Source organism: Pteropus alecto, unplaced genomic scaffold, assembly GCF_000325575.1.
Source record: "Pteropus alecto unplaced genomic scaffold, ASM32557v1 scaffold194, whole genome shotgun sequence".
In the NCBI taxonomy this organism is placed as follows: domain Eukaryota; kingdom Metazoa; phylum Chordata; class Mammalia; order Chiroptera; family Pteropodidae; genus Pteropus; species Pteropus alecto.
Genome location: NW_006436281.1, coordinates 1,023,111 through 1,036,547, shown reverse-complemented (window position 1 = coordinate 1,036,547; position 13,437 = coordinate 1,023,111). Strand labels below are relative to the sequence as shown.

At 49.2% G+C, this 13,437-nt stretch overlaps 1 protein-coding gene across 1 annotated transcript in view; it reads right to left on the bottom strand.

Annotated features, from left to right (window-relative positions):
• RELB (RELB proto-oncogene, NF-kB subunit) overlaps nt 1-13,404 on the bottom strand; it is a 25,207-nt gene extending 11,803 nt beyond the window's left edge. Inside the window, exons 1-4 of the mRNA XM_025046707.1 lie at nt 13,218-13,404; nt 12,186-12,233; nt 8,595-8,603; nt 6,967-7,307 (exon numbers count right to left, since the gene is read on the bottom strand). Coding sequence (XP_024902475.1) covers nt 6,967-7,307; nt 8,595-8,603; nt 12,186-12,233; nt 13,218-13,404 — 585 coding nt within the window. The remainder of the gene's footprint in view (nt 1-6,966; nt 7,308-8,594; nt 8,604-12,185; nt 12,234-13,217) is intronic.
• Nucleotides 13,405-13,437: the final 33 nt, after the last annotated feature.

The following is a 13,437-nucleotide window of genomic DNA, read 5'->3' as shown; positions in this document are numbered from 1 at the left end:
CAAACCCAAATTCTGGGTCACCAGGTCAAAAACGTGAGTGTCATGAAAGACGATAAAAAGATGGAATTATATCTTGGTTTAAAGGAAAACAAATTATGGATTTTAATCTGACTCGTAGTTCCACAATGTATATATATGTAAAAATTCATAGAGCTGTACACTTATAATTTGATATTTATATATATAAAGAGAAAACATAACTTAATATATAAAGTCAACATAAATTTATATTACCTTTATATTCAAAGTCAATTTAATTATCAAAATAAAAATGTTTAATAATTACAATTAAAGTTTTAATTATCGTATTAAAACTTTAATTTAATTTACTAATTATAATTCTTACTATCAATTTAAGATAAACTATAATTTAAGTAGAACCCAATTTTTAAAAACTTAAAGACATGACCACGAAACACAACATATGGTTCTTGACTGATCCTGGGTTGAGGGGGAAGAAACAACTATAAAACACACTTTGGGGATGACTGGAAATTTAAGTATGGACTCTATATTAGATGATATTATGGAATACTATTAATTTCCTAAGGGTAGTAAAGGTATTGTAGCCGTGAAGGAGTTTACTCTTAGGAGATGCACACTAAAGTATCTAGAAGTGACATAGCATGATATCTACAACTCATCTGCAAATTGTTCAGCAAAAACATGTGTATTTGTGTGTGTGGAGAGCGAGTGACAGGTACAGCAAATGTGGCAACTGGTGAATATCGGTGGCGGGTACACAGGTGCTCAATTGTACTATTCTTTTAATTTTTCTATAGATTATCATTTTTCATCCAAACTCATCAAGAACGCATACATTAAATATATGCATTTTTTGTATATCAATTATACATCGACAAAACGCTGTTTTAAAACTAGAAAAAATTTTAGTTTTTAATCAAACATTGGGAAAATTTGGGTGCCTACATCTAAAAAGCTATGAGACATCACCTTATTCCTGATTATGGAAGTTAGGGCAACCGAGACTGACTTCCTGCTCAACAGCTACAGGAGGCAACAGGTAAAAACTAGCTTCTTCAGGTGATAGGCCCAGGCCCACAAAGCGACTTGGCTTTTTTGGGTTTCCCTCTAGGCACTGCTGGCATCAAAGACCCTACGAAGCCTGCTCTGAACTTGTAAATCCCGAGCTTAAAAAATAGAGGGGACCGGTGGGATTCAGTGGAGTGATACTGCCCTCTAGCGGACATTTGGACATTTGGTTGACACCGCAATAAGGACCGTCACGAGGCAGCAGACAGGGTCAGAGATGTTATACAGCTTGCAAACCCGGGGCAGTCCCACACAGGCCCTGCCTGACTTCTGAACGTCCTGCCAACATTCACATTAGTGACAAACCTGTTGAAAATGACCAGAGCCCAGAACCTAGCACTGTTTTATATATATAATATTTTTCCCAATAATTTTAAAATGCACATAATTTGCAAGGACTGAAACCACCATGGTTAATCAAAGGAAGACTAGATTCTATTTAGACTGAGTTGTGCACCGTTTAGGTAAATCCCATCACCAATAGCAACCCTGGGCGTGTGACATTTAAGTCACCAACTCTGCCAGTTTGGGTCAGGCTGCATTCGCGGCCACTGCATTAACAGGGTCAAAAGCCACTGTCGCCTTCATCACGCTTCCCTGGGGCTGTGACCAAGCATCTACATACTGAAATAAAATGTGTTTACAGAGGCTGTATTATTGACCTCTCTCCATACTAAAGTTAGGGCATCGTGAACTCCAGGGATGATTATGAGAAGAGGTAGGTAATATTGTCTATAAATTTCATTGAGTCATATAGAATTAAAATCATCCATTTAAGCAGCTTCTTCCTATACTATTAGGAGATTCTGAAGAGCTCAGGGTCAACAGTCTGGGGATTCACGAAGACGCGGGGCTGCAAGCTTTCCATCTTCGAGATGTCACACAAGATCGTGGATGAGTCATTAGGACTTGGAGTGAGCCAGACCTGGTTCCAAATCCAGGCTCTACTACTGGCGTCTGCGTGATAAACCTCTCTGATCTTTCCATCCTCAACCAGAAGACGGGTATTGTTAAGTAGCTGGCACACAGGGGTGCTTAGTAAACAGCAGGCATTGCTAGAGTAAACTCGCTGTGTGCCCCCGAGTGAGTAACTTACCCTCTCTGAGCCTCAGTTTCCTCCTGCAAAAGAGGGGCTTAAAAATCCTGAATCCAGATTCGGAAACAGGTCATCCTCTGTTGTTGGGCATTTACTGATCTAACTCTCTGAAATCGAAACTGACACCAAGCCAAAATAACTGCCCGGAAAGGCTTAGAAATAGAAAGTTGGGGAAAACACAGTCTCCAAGTGTCACTCCACAGATAACTTACTAATTACGAGAGGAAAGTTGGACCCATGGGCTGAATTGTGTCCCTCAAAATTCATATTTAAATCTCTACTCCCCAGTACCCCAGAATGTGACTGAATTTGGAGATGGACTCCTTAAAGAGGTGATTAAGTAAAAATGACACTATTAGGGTGGGCCCTGATCCAATCTGCCCGGTGTCCTTATAAGGAGAGGTAATTTTGACAAAAAGACATCAGACAAATGTGACACAGAGGGAAGACCATCTGCAGGCCAAGGGGAGAGGTCAAAGGACAGCCACCCTGCCGACACCTGTCTTGGACTTTCAGCCCCCAGAACTGTGAGACAATAAATTTCTGTGTTCAAGCCACCCAGTCTATGGCATTCTGTAACGACAGCCCAATCAGACTAAGACACCACCCTAACCAGGGACTCCTACTCAGCCTCACTGATATTGGGACAAACTGCCACCCCATGTCCTTTGAGGAGAGACGCTGAGAAGGCCACGGCATCACCGCTGGGGTATTCCCGCCAAAACAAATAACCCGATCTGATCTGGAGACAGCCAACACACCCAGAATGTGGGACATTCTAACAGGACATCCATCCTGTCTTCCACAAAGGACCACATCCCAAAATGCAAAGACAGACTGAGAACCGACCCAGATCGAAAGCCAACAAAGAGACCTGCCTTAGTCCAATCGTGCCGATACAATAAAATACCATGAACTGGGTGGCTGATCATAGAAATTTCTCACAGTTCTGTACATGGAAGGCCAAGATCAAGAGCCATCATAGTCAGGTTCTGGTGAAGGCCCTCTTCCGGGTTGCAGACTGCCAACTTCCTGCTGCGTCCTCATACGGTCCAAGGGGCAAGCAAGCTCTGTGGGGTGTCCCTCAGAAAACCCCCAATCCCAATCATGAGGGCTCCGCCCTCACGATCTAAACACCTCCCAAAGGCCCTCACCTCTTAACACCATCACACTGGGTGTAAAGATTGCAACATAAATTTTTGGGGGGATGCAAACATTCAGGCCATAGCAAGACCTGACAACCAAACATAGCACATGATGCTGGACTGGATATTAAACAAGCAAACAACAAAACAACAGCTATAAAGGATATTTTGGGGATAACTGGGATACTTAGAATATGGACTTAATGGTAGATAATATCCTTGTATGAATATTAAGTTTCTAGAGTGTGATATAACAGTGGTGTGATTCTATAGGTCCTGCATTATAGAAAAATGTACTTGTTCTCGAGAGATACACGCCAAAATATTTTGGGTGAAGTACTGTCATATCTCTGGCTAACTTTAAAATCTCCCTCCATAAATGTCTATACTAAGAGACACGAAAAAATGTGGCAAAATGCGGACAGGTGTTCATTGTGCTATTCTTGTCTATTTTATGTAGGTTTAAATTTTTTCAAAAGGAAAAGTTGAAACATGAAGTTGAAAAAAAAATCACCTATGAAATTGGAAAAACAACCAAAATGCTTCAAGATAAATAAGGGGCTGTGACTGTCCCTCAGTACACACCACTTGCCCCATTTCTGAAAATCCAGTGTCTGGGAATATACATTTCAAAGGAAATCATTCTTTTAACCAGAATGTCGCTGACTGCAGGCTGCTTCTGACCTGGAGCCAAATCAAATGCCACCACCACAACAGCCTAGCTGTGTAAAGGGAGCCGTGGCCAGTGCAAGGCCATCTCCCTGGTTTCCTCATAGCGTCCTGTGGGCTTCATCCCCATTTTACAGATGAGGCCAAGATTAGCACTGGACTTGCCTCAATTCACACAGCTGGTTGGTGGTGGAGCCGAAACTCAAACCCACACCTTTCTGACTCTAAAACTCAACTTGCTGGAGGAAGGACAGGTTGCTCTGCTAATCCCCCAAATTAATCCACGAGTACAGATCCCATTAAGGCAGAGGGAGAGGGAGGCAAGAGACTTCACAAGGGAGCTCGGGCTTGGTGTGGGGGCAGGGAAGGTGTCCCCCTGGTGGGATGAGGCCTCATGGGTGAGCAGGAGGTGACCAGGGCGCAGGAGGAAAGCAGTCCAGACAGGAAGTACACTATGGGCTAAGAGCTGGCGGCGGGCAGGTGGCGGATACAGAGGAGCAGGGTGGGGATGGGAGGCAGACATGAGAGGAGCCAGACATGAGAGGTCTTGGAGGCCTGAGAAGGAGCTTGTGCTTCCTCCTGGGGGTACTGGGGAGCCAAGGGAGGGTTCCGAGTAGGGGAGAAGAGCAGATGTCTAATGTGACAGGACCGCTCTGGCTGCCATGTGGTGGGGAATTTGGAGGAGACTAGAAGCTGGTGACCGGGAAGACACTGGGGCTGGGATCCGGGGCTATGGAATGGTTAGTACACAATTCGGGTTCAATAAACATTTGGGCGAAGATCCAGAAGCACGTGAAGGCTCAATATTGGGCAGGAGCAAGGAACCAGGCCTCTCAGACACCACGAGAGAAGCAGTGATGGGTACGGTCCCCAGGGAGGGCGACTCGTCAATATCCTTCAAATTACCTTTGGCCGGTAATTCCACTTCCAGAAGTCATTTGAGTGACACACAGAGGAAAGAACAGATGTACTGAGTTGTTCTCTACGGCCCTGCTTGTAGTAATAGGAGACTGGAAACAACCTAAATGCCCACCAATGAGAGGCTGAATAATAAATTACCGCATGTCCGCACGACGGGGTACAGTGGTCAAGAGAAAAAGGCAGCTTTACACATGCTGATCTGAGCTGAGCTCCCAGATACGTTATATTCTTAAGTAAAAAAAAGCACGGCACAGCGTGTGTGTGTGTGTGTGTGTAAATATATATACATATACACACATATACATGTGTGTGTATATGTGTGTGTATATGTATGTGTGTATATATGTGTGTGTATGTGTGTATATATGTGTGTATGTGTGTGTAAATATATACACACACGTGTGTGTATATGTGTGTGTGTGTATATACGTGCGTGTGTATATACACACACATATATGTATGTGTGTGTGTGTGTGTATATATGTGTGTATGCGTATACATATATACACACACACACATACACACACACACATGCTCCTTGACTTACATTGGGGTTACGTCCCAATAAACGCATTTCAAGTTAAAAATATCGTTAGGTCAAAATGCATCAAAATCACCCGACCTGCCGACCACCACGGCTTAGCCTGGTCCACCTCACACGTGCTCAGAACACCTACGTTAGCCTACAGTCGGGCAGAATCATCTCGCACAAAGTCTATTTTATAATAAAGTGTTGAATGCCTCATGTAATTTATTATGCATATCGCTTTTGCACCATCGTAAAGTCAAAATATCGTAAGTTGAACCATCTGGTAAGTCCGGGACCATCTATTATGCTCCCCTCTATGTACATAAAGGGGGGATAGTATATATGTATATATTTGCCTGTCTTATCATAAAATACTTCTAGAAGGATACCTGAGATACTGCTAGCGATGGTTACCTGTAGAGAGAAACCAGCCCGCAGGTTCCTGGGGACTTTTGCTCATTTTGACTTAATTTAAATTCTGTTTATATGAATCTTCTTTTTTTTTTTCCGAATGTTTTGAACACATCATATGATTCAAAAGTTTAAAACGAAATAAAGATGTATATAGTAAAAAAAGAAAAATCTTACCTGTACCTTATCCACTCAGCAGTCCTCCCCAAAAGTAATCACCTCTATTAAGGTTTGTATTTCCTTCTAGTTTGTTTACGCGCATTCTCGCAAATGCAAATACAAAATCTTATTTTTCCCTCTTTTACCACAATAGCATAATATCCCAAGTAGGGTTCTTCGCCCCGATTAGGAAGGGATTATTAATATATCTTGGAGAGACTTCCACATCAGTACCTAAGGGAATCTTCGTTTAAAATTTTTTAGTATTAATCATAGAAATTTTTTTATCTGCACATATACACAGATACATCCGTCACATCAGCATAGAATTCCGATGTGTAGATGTTTATTGATTACTTTACCACTCTGAGTTTCCAATTCTTCTCTACACAACAAGGCTGCAGTGGATGACCTCGTACATCCCTTTTTGGGCCCAGAGGCAGACATAGCTACGAGATAAATTCCTAGAAGTGGAATGGCCCAGCCTAGAATAATGACAGTGATGATAACAGTACTAGCGACTCATCTCTATTAAGCACTCGGCATGTATAATTAAGTCATTCACTCTTCCCAACAATCCCTACTGGTTGGTTATTATTATTACCTCATTTCGAAGAGGAGGAAACAGAGACAGGAACTGAGTAAGCTGCCCAAGGCTGCACAGCTAACAAATGGCTGAAGAGGGATTCGAACCCCGGCTCTCCGATTCTTAAGGCCTGGCTCGTGAACCAGGAGGCTGCAACGCCTTCGCAGGCAATGATAACTTGGATCAATACTGCCGAACTGCCGGGAAGCAGGCCTTGCTTTCAGTGCTCTTTCGAATTTGGAGCGGGGTGACCTAGTATTACCGGCTCCAACAACAGCGACAGCAATACTACTGCTAATACTACTAATAATCCTAATCATAATCAAATACGTGAATCGACACACGCACGCGAATGCTGCGGGCGCGGGAGGCGCGAGCGCCCCGCCCCGGGCCCCACCTCGATGGCGGGCAGCGTCTTGCTGGCCTCGGTGCTGCTCTCGCCGAGGATGCTGCCGGCCGAGCGGCCCTCGCACTCGTAGCGGAAGCGCATGCCGCGTTGCTTGGGCTGCTCGGTGATGACCAGATGCGGCCGCGGCCCGGGGCCCGGGGCCGGGGGTCCGAGGCGGCCCAGGGGGCAGCCCCAGGGCGGCGGCGTGGCCGGGGGCGCCGCGGGGCCCAGGGTGACGGTGCTCAGCGAGGCCGCCCCGCGGGACACCAGGCGCGGCAGCCCCTCAACCGAGCCCTGCGGCGCCCCCTCCAGGCCGAAGCCGTTCTCCTTGATGTACTCGTCGATGATCTCTGCGGGAGAAGCGAAAACCGGGGGTGACGCCGACTGTACGAGTAAAGGCTTGATGACCCCCGAGACTTGTGTCCCCCCGCCTTTTCCACTCCATTCATTTCTTCTAGACATTTCTTGCGGGCTCAATGTAGAGGCCTCAGCTCCGAATACACAAAAAAGGCCCTGCTGACCTTTCCGCAAACAGCCCCCCAGGCTCCGCAGTTCCTGAAGCCAGAAACCCGGGGGGCTGGCCTAGTTTCTCCCTCTGCACCCCCACGTCTGCTCCCCTCTGAAACAGAACCGCCCTCCACCAAGCGCTCGAGCTGGAACTGCGGGCGTCTGTGTGAGCCGCTCGTGATCCCAGGCCTGCGAGTCCCATGCGTCACCTTCTTCGGCCTCTACCTCGAATGCCACCGCTTCTCTCCACTCTCACTGCCTCCGCCCTGGTCCGCCGCCCCTCCAGATCTTCCATCTGAGCCACTGTTCCCGGTTCCCCCAGCCCGTCCCCCGCACGCAGCCAGAGACCTTACGTTAGGCCCTGTCCCCGGTCTGTCGGAAGCCTCCGGTGGCCTCCATCTCCCTGAGAATCAAAGTCAACTCCCTGCCTACATAAAACCCTCTCTAAACTCCATTCATCTCAGAAAGACAAATCAAAAACAAAACCCCACACCTCTGACCCTGGCCACAGAGCCTTGGGGACTGGCCCCCTGCTGTCCCGCCCCCGCTCCCTCACCCTGACCCAGTCTTTTGTCTATTGCTGGCACCGACCAAGCCTGGCCCTCTTTAGGGCTTCCTCCTTCCTCCCCCATCTACCTGTACCCCGCTTCCCCATTTCAACCCCTGCCGGCTCCTTCTCATCCTCTGGTCTCAGTACAAATGTCATCTGTTCAGAAGGGCCCCACCTGATGTCTTCCTCAGGCCATCTCTCCCTCTTCCTGTTTTTCCTTCACAGCCCGTAGCCCAGCCTAACCTCATCTTGTTCATTCATCCTTTTTTGCGCTGTCTCCCCCACTAGAGTGTTTGGTCTTAGCTGAATCCTCAGTGCCTAGAACAGTGCCTGGCAGGTGGCAGGTGCTCAAAACAATTCACCAAAGGAACAAACACCATTAGTAGTAATAATGACACTAAAGGCAGCTGACATATGGAGTCTTTGTTACATGGGAACGTGACTTTGTTCAAATACTCCAACAGTCCTGGAAGTCACATTGTGACCCTCCTCCCAGCCCCCCAACAACAAACACCAAGCTCCCCGTCTGTGAGCACTTGGATGCCTCAGCCTCCCCCCAGACCTCTCCGGTGATACTCACCCAGTTCATCTGCGGAGGGAAGAGAAAGAGAAAGAGAAAGAGAAAGAGAAAGGTGAGGTCCAGTACGTGGTCAAGACTTTTATCTTTTCAGACAGATTTGCCACCTCCCGTCCCCTCCTGGTACCCTCCCCCGTCCTGCTTCCTCCATCCTGAGAAACTGGGTTCTGACTCACTGGGGTGCCAAACCCCAGGCCCCATCTCCCCCGTCCCGGGCTACCCTCCCTTTAGCTCCCAATGTTGGGGTCCCAGGCTCAGGGTCCCCTCAAATGCCTCCCCAAAACATTTAGGCCGGAGATTACAAAGTGTGGTTGGGAATTTGAGGAAAAACTAAGGGTCTTATCACCAGGGGGAAGATGGACACCCAAGATTGTACATAAAATGTGGGCGTGTTCCCTCTCTATAGCCCACCCTAGGCCCCCCAGAGTCACTGTCTGGTATCTGAAGATCCCAGGAGACTGATCCTCCACCTCCAGGCAGCGGCCCATTCTGCATTATAGTCCAGTTCCCCATCGGTGTCCACCCGCCAGCTTGGGTTCGCCCCTGCTACCTGACGGGGAGTGACAGTAATGCTGGAAAAGCCCTTGTCACCTCCTCAGGAAAGCTCAGCCCTGCAAGGGGCTATGGAGAAACCGAAACCAACCTCCCTTTATTCCACAGACGGGACAAGGGGAAACCCAGAGAGAACACGCGAGCCCGGAGTCACACAGCAAGGGAGGGCAGGCCAGGGCTGGATGCCCCACCCAGGGTTGCCTGCGCTGGCCTCGGACACCGACCAGCCCCACTGCCTGACCTGTCCTCCTCCTCCGCTCTCAGGGAGTGGTTCCTGACCACCAGACCTTTGCTCCTTGGAGAGCAGTATTCCTGCACCCATTATCTCATGCGATCTGCGAAGTCAGCAGGGTGGGGAAGACACCCGCACTTGGTAGATGGGGACACTGAGGCTGGGAGAGAGGAGGGGACGTGCTGCAGATCACTGGCAGGGCCAACCTTAAGTCACTTCAACTCGGAAAAACTTTCTTAGGCTTCTGTGCTGGATGACCTGGGGACCCAAAGATGAGTTAGACTTTGTCTGGGACCTCAAGGAGCTTAGTCTGCAAGGGGAAACTGAGGCCCTTTCAGCCGTGGCCAGAGCTTTGGACTGCCTCAGTTCACATTCTGGTTCTGCCACTTGCTAGCTGTGTGGCCTTGAGCCCATTACATAACCTGTTTGTGCCTTGGTTTCTTCATCTGTAAAATGGACACGATAATAATGCCTGCCTCGTTGGGCTGTTGGGAAAATTAAATGAGCTAATACTACGTGGGAAGCACTTAGAACGACCACAACAGTAGGTGCTACATAAATGTTGCCTGCTATTAAACAAGGTGTCATGAGACATTATTTTATGGACTTCTCCTCTCTAGGCCTTGGTATGACTATAAAATGAGGATGTTGGAAGATGTGGTTTGAGAGCATGGGTGTGGAGTCACACAGGTGTTAGTTTGAATCCCAACTGTCATTCACTGGCTGTGTGGCCTGGGGCAAGCTTCTTAACTTCTCTGAGCCTCCTTCTCTATAAAATGAGGTCTATAAATGGATCTCAGGCGTTAACGTGAGGATTCAGGATTACACCAGGAAATTGCTTGGCACGGGGTCTGACCACCTTAGGCTCTCCATAAAGCTTAGCTAATATCGTTATCTAACATCCTCTTTCAGCCAAGAAATATTGAGAACTTCTCCTCACTCAGGGCTCAGCTCAAATAACACCTGGCACTGCCCGCTCAACCTTCCGCACAGGCTTGCCAACATCCAGGGGCAGCCAGGATGGGCCACGCTTGAGCACACATGCTCAAGGTTCTGCCTCAGGGCCTTTGCACAGGCTGGTCTGTGCCAGAATGCTCTCCTTCCAGTTCTTTAAATGGCTTTCTTTCAGGTCCCTGCCCAAATGTCACCTCCTAGATAGGTCTCCCCTATCCACTGTATCCAGGATAGCCTCCAGAATCCCTCTCTGGTCACTTATAGTTAGGTGCCTTTGTTTTACCGATTACGTGGCACTGATTAAGACTTGACATGACCTTATGTGACGGTGATTCATATCTGTGTCCTGTAGACTGTATCACAGGGCGGGGACATGTCTACCCCATCCCCACTGTGTACGTAGGGCCCAGTATGCATCTGGCCCATCAAAATGAGGAAAATTTTCCCTCTCTATCCCAGCAATTCACTCGGCCCCACCCTGCTATGAGCTATCACTGACCCCAATATTTCTTCATAGCCTTTATTGCATCTGATAATTTATCTAATTACTTAACTTATTTACATGTCTGCCTCCGCATCTAGGTAGGGAACCCCATGAGGGCAGAGCCAAGGCCATCTCAGTCACTGCTGAGTCCGCAGCACTGCCCAGCACTAGGCCAGGTACAGAACTGGCACTCAATAAATATTTATTGAATGGATGACATCAGAAATCACTCTCAATTGAGACCAAAGATCTAGGTCTCGGGTCAGAAAAGCGTCAGTCTGGTTCCTGCCCAGAACCAGTGCTTGGGCAGTAGTATCTGTCCCAAATGCCATTTCTCACCTTTCACCGCCACCACAACTCACAGACCTGTTACAGACAGACCCCACAGAGCCTCCTCCGCAGCCAGGCCAGCAATTCCGGGGGCCATCCCAAGACTCTACCTCCAGAGAGAGGCTCAGACCCAGCCCACTAGGGCCACTGAGCCTCCATGGTGACAGGACTCATCCCTGCCTTCCAAATCTCAGCAAATTTATAAGAGGGCGGATGTTGTCATTTGACTACGATTCTGCATTTCCTTGGACAGCACTAAATTTTGGATGGTACAGGCTGAGGGACTTTATACACTAGTGGTTCTCTTGGGAGCTTGCTAGAAATGCAAACTTTCAGAACCCATCCTAGACCGAGTGAATCAGAAACTCTGGAGGTGGGGCCCAATACTCTGTTTTAACAAGGTCTTAGGGTGACTCTGACGCACACAAAGGTTTAAGAACCACTGCTGTAGGCTGTCTAATAATAATGTCTATTACTATTATTATCATTATTATTATTATTGTATTATTACACTGCTAACATTTACTTGCATGGCAAGTGTTAGTGGACAATAACAATAACACCTACTGAGCCTTTTCTGTGTGCTAGACACTGCTTTGAAAGTTTACCTATCCTAGCTCATTGAATCTTCTCCATCCCCCTGAAAGCGAGGCACTGATATGCCTAACTTGCAGATGAGGCCCAGAGAGGGGGAGTGACCTGGAGGCATTTGCACAGTGAGCAGGGGTGGCACCAGCATGTAAAACCCAGCCCCAAAGCCCAAGATATCGATTACTACTACCCTCTGCGCCACCACAGCGAATCTCTACAGAGGGCTCCTCTTACAGTGCGAATAGGTGCTTAGTTTTACCTATCCAGCTCCTAATCACCTGGGAGGTAGGGGGCCTCTGGAACCTCCCCATCTCAACGAGCAGGGTGGGGCACCAGCAAGGAAAGCTGAGGTGGACCTCCGCGAAACCCCGAGACAGACGCATGCCCAGTGGAGTCCCCCCTCCCTCGTCCGGAGAGTGCAGGCGGGCAGGAACTGTGGAGGGCTGCTCACCCGTGGTCCTGGAAACCGCCAGCGAAAGCGAGGAGAGGTCCGCGGACCCTGCAGGGAGGGAGGCAAGTCTCAGGCAGTGATGGAGATCCCACAGAATCTCTCAAGCCCCACTGCCTTCCTTTCCTGGCCCCGCCCCTTTGGATGAAGCCCTCACTCTTATCGCCCAAAGAGCCTGGCCTTGCTTCCTTCCCTATCTAACTCGTGGACACGTTCCCTAGTTTCTGTCATTCGCCCTACCCTTCATCATAGTCAGGCCCTGTTCCCTCTCTCCCTTAAGGTCGGGCCTGGAAGAGCCTTTCTCAACCTGTTAGGAAAGCCACTGCCCCCTTCCTTATCTCGGGGTCAGACCCTAACCCTTCACTTTTTCAGGGTCAAGCCTGTCCCTTTCTCCCTCTCAGACCCTGCCACTGCGCTCTCGAAGGCAAACCTCAACCCCTCTTTCTTCTCTGAGCCAGGCCCCGCCCTTCTTTCGGAACGGGCCCTCCCTCTTCTCTCCACCAGGGTCAGGCCCCGCCCCTTCGCCCTCTCGGAGTCTGCCCCCGCCCCTATCTTTCCCCCAGGCCCAGTCTTTCTCCGAATAGAATCCTGCTTCCTCCTTTAAGTTAGGCCCCGCCCCCTTTCCCCCACTCTCATGGTCAGACCCCGCCCCTTCTGCGAGCCGGACCCCTCTTCCCTCTCCCTCACTGAGTCTGGCCCCGCCCCCACACCGCAGGGGCTGTTTTCGCCCCTCCTTCTCTGAGTCAGGCCCCGCCCCCTCACAGAGTCGGGGGCCCGCCCCCTTCTTTGCCTCAGGATCAAGCCCCGCCCCCTCCTCACTCTATAGTGGGACGCCTCTCTCTCACCTTGGACCGGACCCTGTCACCATCCTCTGCCTTCTTCCTTCCCTCTAACACAGTGTTCCCAGAACCCTCACACTCTCCCCGCAAAACCCCTGGACTCCTGTAGGAACCCCCAGACTAGTCCGGGACCCCGAGAACCCTCGCGCCTCCAGTCCCGCCGCAGAATCCTCCCCTGAACCCCGGCCCCGCTTACCTAAGGCCCCCAGCTCCGGCGCAGCGGACGATCTAGCGACGCGGCGACTCGGCATGGCCGGACCAGTGGGGACGGACGGCCCGGAGGCCGGCCCAGACCAAAACACACACGCGGGCACGAGGTCGTGGGCATGACTTAGTCTCCCATCTGTTGCATAAGATACGTCTGTATCTTGACCGAAGCGCATGGTCCCAATACCAGGGTGGCGTTGGGCTGCACA